The sequence below is a fragment of the Fragaria vesca genome, linkage group LG6, assembly GCF_000184155.1.
Source record: "Fragaria vesca subsp. vesca linkage group LG6, FraVesHawaii_1.0, whole genome shotgun sequence".
Taxonomy (NCBI): Eukaryota; Viridiplantae; Streptophyta; class Magnoliopsida; order Rosales; family Rosaceae; genus Fragaria; species Fragaria vesca.
Window position 1 is genome coordinate 37,734,505 of NC_020496.1, and position 12,735 is coordinate 37,747,239.

General features: G+C 41.8%; 4 protein-coding genes across 4 annotated transcripts; 1 reads left to right on the forward strand and 3 right to left on the reverse strand.

Annotated features, from left to right (window-relative positions):
• The first annotated feature begins 2,630 nt into the window (after positions 1–2,630).
• LOC101307721 (elongation factor Tu, chloroplastic-like) lies at positions 2,631–4,329 on the forward strand. Its single transcript, XM_004306339.1, has one exon. The coding sequence runs from the start codon at positions 2,631–2,633 to the stop codon at positions 4,077–4,079; it is 1,449 nt and encodes a 482-aa protein (XP_004306387.1). The 3' UTR covers positions 4,080–4,329.
• A 529-nt stretch (positions 4,330–4,858) lies between these two features.
• Positions 4,859–6,601, reverse strand: LOC101311112 (GDSL esterase/lipase At5g14450-like). The gene is made up of 5 exons (XM_004304623.1): positions 6,352–6,601; positions 6,057–6,266; positions 5,805–5,977; positions 5,399–5,672; positions 4,859–5,291 (listed from the first exon to the last, which is right to left on the reverse strand). The coding sequence occupies exons 1-5, from the start codon at positions 6,596–6,598 to the stop codon at positions 5,044–5,046; spliced, it is 1,152 nt and encodes a 383-aa protein (XP_004304671.1). The 5' UTR covers positions 6,599–6,601; the 3' UTR covers positions 4,859–5,043.
• Positions 6,602–7,691: 1,090 nt separating this feature from the next.
• LOC101308017 (GDSL esterase/lipase At5g14450-like) lies at positions 7,692–9,310 on the reverse strand. The gene is made up of 5 exons (XM_004306340.1): positions 9,064–9,310; positions 8,735–8,956; positions 8,474–8,646; positions 8,060–8,333; positions 7,692–7,939 (listed from the first exon to the last, which is right to left on the reverse strand). The coding sequence occupies exons 1-5, from the start codon at positions 9,308–9,310 to the stop codon at positions 7,692–7,694; spliced, it is 1,164 nt and encodes a 387-aa protein (XP_004306388.1).
• Positions 9,311–10,159: 849 nt separating this feature from the next.
• Positions 10,160–11,706, reverse strand: LOC101311401 (GDSL esterase/lipase At5g14450-like). Its single transcript, XM_004304624.1, has 5 exons — positions 11,432–11,706; positions 11,135–11,344; positions 10,875–11,047; positions 10,518–10,794; positions 10,160–10,445 (listed from the first exon to the last, which is right to left on the reverse strand). The coding sequence occupies exons 1-5, from the start codon at positions 11,688–11,690 to the stop codon at positions 10,198–10,200; spliced, it is 1,167 nt and encodes a 388-aa protein (XP_004304672.1). The 5' UTR covers positions 11,691–11,706; the 3' UTR covers positions 10,160–10,197.
• Positions 11,707–12,735: the final 1,029 nt, after the last annotated feature.

A 12,735-nucleotide genomic window follows, 5' to 3' on the forward strand; every position in this document is an offset into this window, starting at 1 on the left:
GTGAGTAGTGGGTTATGGAGTGTAGTTCATCTAGCTTGAAAAGAATATTTCACCGTTACATATGAGGATGAGAACCTTCAACTTATCTTGATACTCTGTAATAGGGAATAAGGAGACAACTTATGATTATGAGTTGCAAAGTCTCTGTTCCTACTTTTATTGACACCAAACAGGTATTATATGAAGGGAGTGATAACTGAAAAGGAGGGAAGCCGTGGGTATGCTGTTTCGAACAACTTGTCTCTGTCTCACCCCATAAATGTTTTTCCTTTTTATTCTAGTGTTCGTTTTAGATACGAAATATTATTATGTAATCATATACCCTTCGTTTCGGTATATGCACAACTTGTATGATCATTTACATTTTTTTTTTTGGTCTAATTGTATGATCATTTACATCATATTACATATCAATGTAGTTTTTTGTTGTCTTCCCAAAAGCACACACATATACCACAAAACAGGCTCACAAAAAATAACACCTACACCAGCCAGTACAGGTATTATACAATTTTTTTCGAAGGGTTATGTACTATCCAATTTTAAGATATCTAATCCATTATATATAAAGATCATCCCAAGTTTTCTTACTTGTGGAAACCTTTAATGCAGTACTTCTGCTAACACAGTAATGTTAAACTCATCAATTGCTCAAGAGCTTAAAGGTATGTGTGTGCAGAATAGAATCCAAATTCTAAAGCAGAAAAGGTCTAGGAACATATTACACATCATACTATATATACTCTAAAAACATGTCATGGCATTCCACCAACTGGTTTCTGATACAACAATTAGCAAGTGACCATTAGCAATCTCAAGCAAACCTCACATCACTCAACAGTTGTATCCACCAATAGTTTCTGAAACAACAGTCACAATCAGACTTGGCAGCAAGCCAGCAAGTGATCACTAGCAATCTCAAGAATACTATATGTCTATATCTAGATCACTGGATCAATTTCTTCTAGCAGTGTATCCACATTTTCAGACAGACAGATTTATACTCTAGCTCCAGTACCTCAGTCCTCCTCAGGTGGGACTGGCTCAGGCGGGGCTGGATTTGCAGGAGGAATTGGAACCTGAGGCACCCAATGGTGCAGTGAATAGCTGTATGGGTTTGAAATGCTATCATAACCCAGCTGTGCAGGATCCTGGAAGGTAGAGAAGATGATAAATATAACAATATGCATAAAGCTATAACTAATAGAAAATCAATGGTAATCAAAGATCAATTCACCCCATTTCAAAAGAAACAAAGATCAAATTGACCACAATCTTCTAGGTCAGTAATAGTAAGAAACTACCACCAAACCATAGCTACTAAAGTGAGACCAAACAAGTTCATAAAAATGCTAGAAAATATATCAAACAAAATTAACAGAAGGTAGGTTTTATAAGCATACCCTTCCAGAAGGTAGACAAATAGCCGGAACTCCTTGAAGATCAAAGACAGGGGGGTCAATGGGAGGATTGGGCCTGGGGGCAGCCTGGAAGAGCGGATTGGGCCTGGGGCAGCATGGAAGGGGGGATCGGGCCTTGGGGCAGCATGGAGAGGCAGATTGGGCCTGGAGGCAGCATGGGAAGGAAGAATTGTGGAGGAGATGGGCCTGGGTAGATGATTAATGGTCAAGATGGGCCTGGATGGAAGTTTGGAGGGGAAGGAATCGGGTTCTAGCTCCGGATCCTGGATCTTGGAGACGGCAATTGCCGCCGGAGCAGCCTTTGAAGGGTTGTCGCCACCGCCGGCCACTATAGAATTGAAAACCTCTGCGCCTCCAAGAACGGTGCACTCTCCGCCGCCTGCCGCCGGAGCAGAGTTGCCGATTCCGAACGCCTTGGAATTGAAAACCTCTGCACCTCCAAGAACAGTGGGCTTACCGCCGCCGACCGCCGGGTTTGAAACGGCACGTCCAACGCCGATCGTCTGAGATTTTTCGACGGCGAGGCCATCATCACTCTTCCGTTTGAAAGATAGGGACTGATCGGCGATCGACCTAGGGTTTGGGACAGAACGACCTTCTTCATTGTTCTTGATGTCAAGAACTGAGCGAGAAATGGACTGCGATTGGGGAACGGGTCGGATCTCGTGCTCAGGTTGGGTCTCTTCGTCATCGCTCTCAGAACGATCTAAGTGGTTAAGCCGGTTTACTTCTTCTTCGCTCATGGTTTCGAAACTGTGGTGTTTTTGAGAGAAAGGAGAAAAGGTAGGCTGGTAGGGGAAAGCAATGTGTATGAATTTTTTGGATTGGGGTCTTTCCACACAAAGGAGTTCTGAGTTTTTCTTCCTGGGTTTTTCAGGGGGTTCAATTAGATTTGGTGAAAGCGGGAGAGGGGAATATTACAGAAATGCCACAATATTGGAAGCACTTTGGGGCCCACTGTGTGTTAATTCTCTTCCCTGGTGACGTCAGCGTATAGTGAAACTCACTTCATTAAGGAAAGGAGGGAAATTAATGGATAGCTAAACCTGGATTGGGCTTATTAGTTTTCATTAACTTGGGCCTGGCCTTGGAGCAACTGAAAAAAAAAGAGAGGCCCAAATAGAAACCTCTCCCTTCAAATTCCCTCGTTGTTTTCTTCGTTCCCTCCGCCGTCGGCTCTCTCTCTCAATCACGGCGATCAAAATCCATATGGCTTCTGCTATCGGAGCCCCGCCCTCCTCAAAACTCCTCTTCACTCCCTCACTCTCCCCACCCTCACTTTCTCATCCCACCCATCTATCTCTCTCTACACCCAACGCCCTAGCCCCAAAGCCCCTCCTCTCCTCCTCCGCCCTTTCCGCCGCATCTTTCGATGTCGTTGTCAACCACGCGCTCAGGCGGCGCCGATCCTTCACCGTCCGGATGGCGCGTGGTAAGTTCGAGCGGAAGAAGCCCCACGTCAACATCGGCACCATCGGCCACGTCGACCACGGCAAGACCACCCTCACCGCCGCCCTCACCATGGCCCTCGCCTCCATGGGGAACAGCGCCCCGAAAAAGTACGACGAGATCGACGCCGCGCCGGAGGAGCGCGCGCGAGGCATCACCATCAACACCGCCACCGTCGAATACGAGACCGCCACGCGCCACTACGCGCACGTCGACTGCCCCGGCCACGCCGACTACGTCAAGAACATGATCACCGGCGCCGCGCAGATGGACGGCGCCATCCTCGTCGTCTCCGGCGCCGACGGCCCGATGCCGCAGACGAAAGAGCACGTCCTGCTGGCCAAGCAGGTCGGTGTCCCCAATGTGGTGGTGTTCTTGAACAAACAGGACCAGGTCGACGACGCCGAGCTGCTTGAGCTGGTGGAATTGGAGGTCAGGGACTTGTTATCATCGTATGAATTCCCCGGCGACGATGTTCCGGTGGTTTCGGGTTCGGCGTTGCTGGCATTGGAGGCATTGATGGCGAATCCGAAGATAAAGAGCGGGGAGAATGAATGGGTGGACAAGATTTACGACTTGATGGATGCTGTGGATGATTACATTCCTATTCCGCAGCGTCAGACTGATCTGCCGTTTCTGTTGGCAGTTGAGGATGTGTTTTCGATCACAGGGCGCGGCACGGTGGCCACGGGGAGGGTGGAGAGGGGTAAAGTGAAGGTTGGGGACCACGTTGATGTAGTGGGATTGAGAGAGACTAGGAATACAACTGTCACTGGAGTCGAAATGTTTCAGAAAACACTTGATGAGGCACTTGCTGGTGACAATGTAGGGCTGTTGCTGAGGGGTATTCAGAAGATGGATATTCAGAGAGGGATGGTGGTGTCTAAGCCGGGTAGCATAACACCTCACACAAAGTTTGAGGCGGTTGTGTATGTGTTGAAGAAGGAAGAGGGCGGGAGGCATTCGCCTTTCTTTGCAGGGTATAGGCCTCAGTTTTACATGAGGACTACTGATGTGACCGGGAAGGTGACGCAGATTATGAATGACAATGATGAGGAGTCGAAGATGGTTATGCCGGGAGACAGAGTGAAGATGGTGGTGGAGCTTATTATGCCGGTGGCTTGCGAGCAAGGGATGAGATTTGCGATTAGGGAAGGTGGTAAGACTGTTGGCGCTGGTGTCATCCAGTCCATTATTCAGTCAGTTTGAGTTCAATAATACATCACATTTAGCTATTCTAGTGAGTATTTATCATCATAGACAAGTTAAGAACTTTGTGTTATAGCTTTGTGGATAGTTTAATATCTATTATCTGCATTCTTTATCATCTTCTTAGTTGTGTGGTTATAAATCAAATTTTTAGAATGCACTCTTATTCTGCATTTTATACCTTAGATGCTCAGCACCCTAAATCAATAAAATGAGTTTGGCTCCATTTGTTTGAAATTGCCCAGATAATTGTTTGTGCTTTTGGCAACTTGCTAGTTTGTGGTTTAGGGTTTTGGGTGTAAGAAATCTTTGCTGTCATGTGTCATGTAGTTAGGGTCTCGTTTGACTCTTGTGTGTCTCCTAGTGGAAGTGGGAAGGAACTGAGATGGATGTGAATGTGATTGATCAAAGGTAAAGTCAAGTCTCCCTGACCTCTCATTGTGTTATATTTTCTCGTTCCCTTGGCCCTTGTTTGCATTCACCAGTCTCCACCACCGTCGAATCCAGGATGAATCTTAATCAGAAACTGACCCTAGCGTAGAAGGATGATTAGTTCATTTGAAGCAACTGAGTCGAACACTATGGCAATTTCCGGGTTTCCATTTCTTTGATGCGCTCTTGGGCTCTCAGCACCAAAATGAATTTTCATATCGTTTGCAGTCACTGAAAACTAACTCTGCCTATGCTTGAGTCTGCCTTTAACATGAGGGCCGAGTTTAACATAAGGGCCGAGTTTCCACCAGGTATTGATGTTAATGAGAAATAAAACAGAGAAAATTAATCATTTATTCTGTTTCCATTCAAAATGAAGATTCTCATGAAAAGAAGACCCTCCCTCGTCTGAATATGACTTCCTCTTTGATTGTTCTAATACATCTTATTACTATTTAGTACTATTTCCTAGTGTTCTCCAAAGAAACATTTCCCAGTTCCCTTTCATAACTCAAATTGAATGCATATAACTTTAGCTCCTATGACAAGCCTGAGTAATGGGAATCGGTGGGTTGGACAAGGCGCCATTGAGTATATGATTGGCCACCCACTGATTGGCAGCCTGAGTGTAGTGAACTCCATCCCAGCTTATAGCAGATGAAGCATTTCCACAAGAAGCACCATACACTTCTCTCCCATTTACAATTGCTTTGTTTCCACACCACACATGGTCATATCGCACATGATACCCACAACAAACCTTCATTGGATCCACAAACCCTGTAGCAATAATCATTGTATTGCAAGCAACAAACAATGTCAAACCCAGTTCCCAATTTGCTAATGGTAGTGACTAGTGAGTAGTGAGTATTGATAGAGTTGCATACCTTCATTCTTTGCATTGCTGATGAGTCCATACTTTGCAGCATAGGCATCCACATATGTAATTGCAGCTTGTGGGAGCTCAGCTCTTAGTTTGATGACTCTGTCCTTGAGCTGCCTGTTGAATTCTATGGCCATGTCGTTTTGGCCCTTGACACAGCCATGTTCATCGACATAACCCGGTGCAGGATTAAGATTGTAGAACAGATTGATTGGCAAGCAACCAATCGGACCAGTGTTGTGTATCCAAAATGCCCTGCCCCCTTGTTCGTATATACGCTGAAGATATGTCAATCAATCACTACCCATCAGAAATTTAGAAACACGCTTTACTACACAAATGGCACACCAACTTATTCTTCATCATAAGCAATAAGCATTGACATAGTTGAGAGCTAATGTGATACTCACTCGGACTGCTGTGGCCAGCTGGTTTACAATGTCTGGAATCTGTGCACGAAGCTGATCAAAGCTCAGCTTTCGAAAACCAGCAGAGAGATCATTCTGCCCAATATCAAACGTATACAGTGCCTTTGCAAAGTCTTGAGGATTTGGAAGTCTGCTTCTCTCATAGGGATTCTTAGCTAGACACCACAATTCACAAACAATCAGTATTGCAATACTCAAAATAGTGTCTCCAAACATTAGAGTAAAGATTTGAACCTTGTCGAAACAGATCAGCCGTTCTAGATTTGAACTGCAGGAACTGAGCCGTCTGCATATCAAGCGAGAAGGGACTTATACCATTCTCGAAAATGGTCTCATTCGGCCTTCTAATTGTTGATCCTCCGGTAGCAAAATTTGCACCATGCTTGTAATTTGTTCCCAGCGAGTTCAAGTATGCACTCAAGTATGGCAACTTTAGGCCCTCAGCTACATTACACATAAAACACACCGTATTCAATAGCAGAAATTGAAGCAATTGATGGGTTTTTGCATCACCAAACTACAGTTTTACCTATGAAGTCTATGATGAGACGACCATCGGAGTCCCTTCCAGCTGGTTTACGAAAGAACCCTTCACCGTAGGGTGTCCGAATCGGCTCAAATGCAGCTGAGATCCCGCCGGTGTCGGAGTTCGAGTCGCCGAAGTTGTAGATTGCCGGAAAAGAACAAGATGGTAACGTAGCTCCGCTCACACCCAGAACCCACAAAGTCAAGAACAACCCACAAGGCAGTAGCACTAGCTGCTTCCAAATCTCCATTCCCAGCATCTCAGATTTGAGAGACCTCTCACTCACTGTGCTACTTACTCAAACTTACAAAGCCAGAACAACAAGAGGGACTGGTTTTAAGGATAAAGTCTATCAACTTTGTTTATATGCATGTGCTTTGAAACTATGACAGTGATTGCAGGGACCATGATCCGATGGTTCAAATTACAGATCACCAGGGACAGTGACACAGAATGTTTATGATCATGTGGCAGTGAATGAATGAAGAATCTTGGAAGTCTGAGACAGTGACTTCAGTATAGTCGGTGATTCATATCTTTCGTGATTTCCTAGTAGATGAGATGGACCAGACTCACCAGAGTTAGTCACCTAGTCGTCACATACCGTAACTTATTTGAGCTTGTTACACTCTTAGGATGTGCCTTTACACAATCTAACAAAACATCTCAATGTCATGGTTATGTTGGCTAGAGTTGTGTTTCGTTGATATTTTCATAGGTATAAGTTTCTTGTTTTATTTATAGGAACGGCAAACCTATCATAATAAGAATTTTGAAAAATCTGAGTTCACATTATCAAACAACAACGTTTTAAAAACAGTCATTCGCGATCCATTTGTCACATACAAGTGTTAGGGAGTTGCTGACTTTCATGTACAAAAGCATTTGTCGCAAAGTTTGCTTTTCTATAGATATGGTACAAACTTTGGAGAATGAGCTTGCAATAGCGGTAATATCTCGGATGGTCTTACACAGTCTTCATGGAAAGCACAGTTATGTATTGATGGCATCAAAGCTTCGTGTCTTCTTCTACATGGACATTAATAAATTTTCGTTGAGGATTGCGAATTCCTTTTCTAGTTTGAAGTGCAATACTGTTTCTTTTTTCCTTGTATTAGTTTCTTGTCTAACAGACCAAATCAATAAAATGTCTGGTGGAAGTTATGAATGACAATCATAAATCATTATTACTTTGATGTAAGGAAGTGCACAATGTGGAAGTCCTTTATCTCTGTCAATACGTACAACATACGAGTGGCTTGTTTAGTACAAGTATGCATGGCATATCGACATTTCAAAATTTCCCTTTTTTCATAACATATTAAATTTGAATGGCATATAACTTAGCGCCTATGACAAGCTTGAGAAATGGGAAGTGGTGGATCGGACAAGGCACCATTAAGTATGCGATTGGCAACCCACTTATTAGCAGCCTGAGTGTAGTGGATTCCATCCCAGCTAATAACAGATGAAGCATTTCCACAAGCACCACCAAATACTTCAGTTCCATTTACAGTTGCTTTGTTTCCACACCACACATGGTCATTTCCCATATGAAACCCACAGCAAACCTTCATTGGAGCCATAAACCCTGTAGTAATAATCATTGTATTGCAAGCAACTGTTAATATAATGTCAGCCTGATTCCCAATTTGCTAATATTAGTGAGTAGTGAGTTAATTGAGTTTTGCAAACATGGAGTTTTGAGTACCTTCTTTTTTTGCATTGCTGATGAGTTCATACTTGGCAGCATAGATATCTACATATGTGATTGCAGCTTGGGGGAGCTCAGCTCTTAGTTTGATGACACTGTCCTTGAGCTGCCTGTTGAATTCTATGGCCATCTCGTTTTGGTCCTTAACACAGCCGTGTTCATCGAGAGCACTCGGTGCCGGTTTGATATTGTAGAACAAACCCACCGGCAAGCAACCAATCGGACCGGCGTTGTGTATCCAAAATGCCCTCCCCCCTTGTTCGTATACAAGCTGAAGATTCGACACAAATGTAGAAACATGCATGCTTTACTTACAAGTTACAAGTTACATACACAAATAGCACGGGAACTTAATTTCTTCTCAAGAAATTAGCATTGACATAGTTAGGAGCTAATGTACGTGATACTCACTCGGACTGCTGCGGCATGCTGGTTTATCATGTCTGGAATTTCTGCACGAAGCTGATCAAAGCTCAACTTTCGAAAACCAGCAGAGAGATCATTCTGCCCAATATCAAACGTATACAGTGCCTTTGCAAAGTCTTGAGGATTTGGAAGTTTGCTTCTGTCACAAAAATAATTGGCTAGACGCACCATCATAATTCAAAGACAATTAGTACTATTGCAATACTCTATATAAGTGTCTCAAGACATTAGAGTTAAGATTTGAACCTTTTTGAAATAGATCAGCCGATCGAGCTTTGAATTGCAGGAACTGAGTCGTTTGCATATCAAGCGAAAAGGGGCTAAGGCCAAAACCGAAAATGGTCTCGAAAATGGTCCCTTTCGGCCTTCTAATGGGTGATCCTCCGGTGGCAAAATTTGCACCGTACCTGAAACTTGTTCCCAGCGAGTTCAAGTATGCAGTCACGTATGGCAACCTTAGGTGCTCAGCTACATAACACATAAAACACCATATTCAATACAACCATATATTCATTGCAAAAAATGAAGCACTTGGTGGGATTTTGCATCACAAAACTAACTCTACTTGTTTATACCAAAGAAGTCTATCATGAGACGACCATCGGAGTCCCTTCCAGCTGGTTTACCAAAGAACCCCTCGCCGTAGGGTGCCTGAATGGGTTCAAATGCAGCTGAGATCCCGCCGGTGTCGGAGTTCGAGTCACCAAAGTTGTAGATTGCCGGAAAATAACAAGATGGTAACGCCCTACCACTGACTCCCAGAATACACATTGCCAAGAACAACCCAAAAGGCAGTAGCACAAGTTGTTTCCATCTCTCCATTCCCAACATTCTCACTCGCTCTCAAAGTCTACTTATTACTCAACTTATAAAGCCAGAACTGGTTTTGAGGATAAAGTTCATCAACTTTGTTTATATATGCATTCGCTTTGAAACCATGACATATATATGGATTGCAGGGACAATGACACCCTTATAATCTTGTGGCACTGAATGGATAAAGAATGTTGGTGTTTGAGAGTAACTTCAGTATAGTCGGTGATCACTATCTTTGACGATTTCCTAGTCGGAGGAGATGGACCAGAGTCACCCGTGGTCACATGCCATACCATTTTTGGGCTTCATTACATTCTTAGGGTATGCCTTTACAATTCCTAAACAAAGTAGTGGTTTAGGGAAAGGAACTCCCCAATCAGCGTTTGAATCACTAAAATGTTGTGGCTAAAATGCCTTGATGACCGCAAGAAGAATGTAGTCAAAATGTGCAGGAAGTTTTTCGCACACCAGAAAAGGTCATACAAATTACAAAGTCGTATTAAAATCAGTTGTGTTATCATGTTATGACTAAATTGGTTAGTGTGTGTTTGGTTTAAAGTTTAACAGATTTGAATCTCTTTGATTAAATATATGTTTTTATTGACAACCATCAATTTCTTGTCAACATTAAGTAACTATTATGTTTATTGAAAGTCGTGAACGAAAATAAGTAGTTTGATGTTAGAAAATAGAAAATACACAATTTGGACGTCTTTTGTTTATGTCGGTACATACAACATACAAATGACTTGTTTTACATGTATGCGTTTAACGTCTAGTTGATGGAAACGACTTTTGAAACATCATTAAGTACATGAAATAACAACACAGAGTAGAATTGTCAATTACTTTCATGTTAACTATAAGATTGGCAAGTTACTAATCACAAAGTTTTAAGGACTATGACATGCATTTGTGATTGAAACAGGTGGATCTGAGAATGAACCACTGGCAATTTGATTAGCAATCCAATGATTTGCAGCCTCAGTGTAGTGCACACCATCCCAGCTTATATACAAGGAAGGATCTTCACACGAACCTGCATATATTTCATTCCCATTTATCTTTCCCTTATTCCCACACCACACATGGTCATAATCTTCATGGTATCCACAGCAGATCTTCGTTTTATCGAAAAACCCTGCATAGATTTAAGTATTAGTATACCAAATTTGATGGTTGAATTGACATTATGAGCAAAAACTATTCTGACCAAGCTTCTTTGCATTGCTGATGAGCTTATACTTTGCAGCAAAGACATTGACATATGTTATTGCAGAAAAAGGGAGTTCCTTCCTTAGTTGGATCACTTTCTGTTTGAGCAGCCTATTGAACTGTCTTGCCATGTCGTTTTGAAACTTCACGCAACCGTGGCGATCAAGGTATCCGGTAGGGCTCGGATCATGGATGTAGTGTAATGTCACTCCCAAGCAACCTATTGGACCAGTGTTGTGTATCCAGAATGCCCTTGCCCCTCGGTCGTACAAACTCTGTAACATAACAAAAGGTGTTTGTTTTGTAAGCAATATTGGCATATAGAATCACATTAAACAGGTGTGCAAATACGTACTCGGATTGCTGCAGCCAACTGGTTAACAATGTCCGGAATTTCTGCTAGAAGTTTCTCAGTACTCATTTTCCGAAAACCAGCAGCTAGATCGTTTTGGCCTATATCAAAAGTGTAAAGAGCCTTTGAGAAGTCCTCAGGTCTAGGGAGATCTTGTGTGTCGAAAAGTTCCTTAGCTGCACATCATAACAAATAATGAGGAAGAAATTTCTCATACATGTCTCTTAGAACCGGAAAAAAAAAAAAGGGAATTAGACATGGACCTTGGTTGTAAAAAGTGGTGGTACGCCCCTTGAACTGATCATACTGCACAAACTGAATGTCAAGAGGAAAAGGACTCACACCATTGTCAAACCATGACTCATTCTGCCGCCTGATGGTTGCTCCTCCAGAAGCAAAATTAGCACCGTGTCGAAAATTGCTTCGAATTGAGTCCAAATATGAACTCAGGTATGGCAACCCCAGCTTCTCGGCTGCATAGCATACCACATTACATAATATTCCACAACAACTTTACATACATGAAACAAACATGGGAAAATGATCCTTCAAAATATTACCTATGAAATCTATTATTAGACGACCATCACTGCCCCTCCCAGCTGGTCTGTTGAAGAAAGTGTCGCCGTAGGGTGACGGCATGGCGTAGAATGCAGCAGATATACCACCGGTATCTGAATTCGAGTCTCCAAAGTTATAGATTGCTGGAAACTCACAAGCCGAAACCGAAGGTGATGAAGCATCTTCTTCACCTCCCACACTGATCACTAGCGCATATATAACCAACACGCTTGCAACCAAAACTCTTCCAGTCTCCATTTTCTCTACTGCACAATGTAACACATATGCAGGGCATTTGGACATAGGCCCTATAGCCTCTTACTTATAATCAGATAAAAACAGAGTGAGTAATGCTCCTAAAGACAAGTAAGCTAGCTATATGAGAATTGAGATTAATGTCATCTGCAAGTAAGCTACTTATATGAGCATCTCCAGCAATTTTGATCTATTACACTAATGTCTTCCTTTAATGGTGCCATAATTTCAGAGTTTTGGTTTGTTTGGAAGACAATTTTGGTCACCATATCTTTCTTGATGATTATGGCATGCTGCCAGAGAGATTATTACTTAAATGTGCGGGTTCTTTTCTGGAAAGCATGTGACACCATGCTCATCTTTTTTATCATATAACTAGAATCATATGATTCATACCACTACGATTATATTAAAAAATAAATAAATAAATAAAATATTGTATAGTCTTTGCGGTTTGAAGTCGACATATGTTTAGTCCTTATGGTTTTATTTTAATCTAAATAGTCTTTAAAGTTAAGATTTTTCATCCAAATAGTCGTTATGATTTTATTTTAATCTAATAGTCAAATTAAAAATAAAACCATAATGACTATTTGGATGAAAAATCATGACTTTAAGGACTATTCAGATTAAAATAAAATCATAAGGACTATTTGGATGAAAAATTATGACTTTAAAGACTATTCAGATTAAAATAAAATCACAAAGACTAAACAAATTTCAATTCTAAAAAAAACAGTTGTGTGAAGATCCCATGAACCGGCTTCTCACTTGTATATGATGAGAATATATGAGCGAAATGTACGTATATTATTCGAATAATTTCAATTAACAATATGTAACGAAAGAGTATAATTATGATTTCGCGGAATAAAAACCATGGTGATCGTGGACAAGCCGCAAAGAATTAAATATAGAAAGAGTGTATGAAAATTTCTTTGAGAGGCTGATGTACATTGACCCGTGACTAATCTCGATTCTAATTATACTATATACTAAAGCTTGGTCGACTGTTCATATCATAAGCATATGAATTAGTTTTTTTTTT

What these genes read in the sequence shown, in the direction of transcription:
- LOC101307721 (XM_004306339.1), top strand. Translation starts at nt 2,631, where the DNA reads ATGGCTTCTGCTATCGGAGCCCCGCCCTCCTCAAAACTCCTCTTCACT.
- LOC101308017 (XM_004306340.1), bottom strand. Translation starts at nt 9,310, where the DNA reads ATGGAGAGATGGAAACAACTTGTGCTACTGCCTTTTGGGTTGTTCTTG. An exon ending in TCTCATGATAGACTTCTTTG is followed by an intron (nt 8,957 to 9,063) that starts GTATAAACAAGT and finishes TGTGTTATGTAG; the next exon opens with CTGAGCACCTAAGGTTGCCA. An exon ending in AGCATGCCGCAGCAGTCCGA is followed by an intron (nt 8,334 to 8,473) that starts GTGAGTATCACG and finishes TCGAATCTTCAG; the next exon opens with CTTGTATACGAACAAGGGGG.
- LOC101311112 (XM_004304623.1), bottom strand. Translation starts at nt 6,598, where the DNA reads ATGGAGATTTGGAAGCAGCTAGTGCTACTGCCTTGTGGGTTGTTCTTG. An exon ending in TCTCATCATAGACTTCATAG is followed by an intron (nt 6,267 to 6,351) that starts GTAAAACTGTAG and finishes TGTGTAATGTAG; the next exon opens with CTGAGGGCCTAAAGTTGCCA. An exon ending in CAGCAATGCAAAGAATGAAG is followed by an intron (nt 5,292 to 5,398) that starts GTATGCAACTCT and finishes TTATTGCTACAG; the next exon opens with GGTTTGTGGATCCAATGAAG.
- LOC101311401 (XM_004304624.1), bottom strand. Translation starts at nt 11,690, where the DNA reads ATGGAGACTGGAAGAGTTTTGGTTGCAAGCGTGTTGGTTATATATGCG. An exon ending in TCTAATAATAGATTTCATAG is followed by an intron (nt 11,345 to 11,431) that starts GTAATATTTTGA and finishes TATGCTATGCAG; the next exon opens with CCGAGAAGCTGGGGTTGCCA. An exon ending in AGTTGGCTGCAGCAATCCGA is followed by an intron (nt 10,795 to 10,874) that starts GTACGTATTTGC and finishes GTTATGTTACAG; the next exon opens with AGTTTGTACGACCGAGGGGC.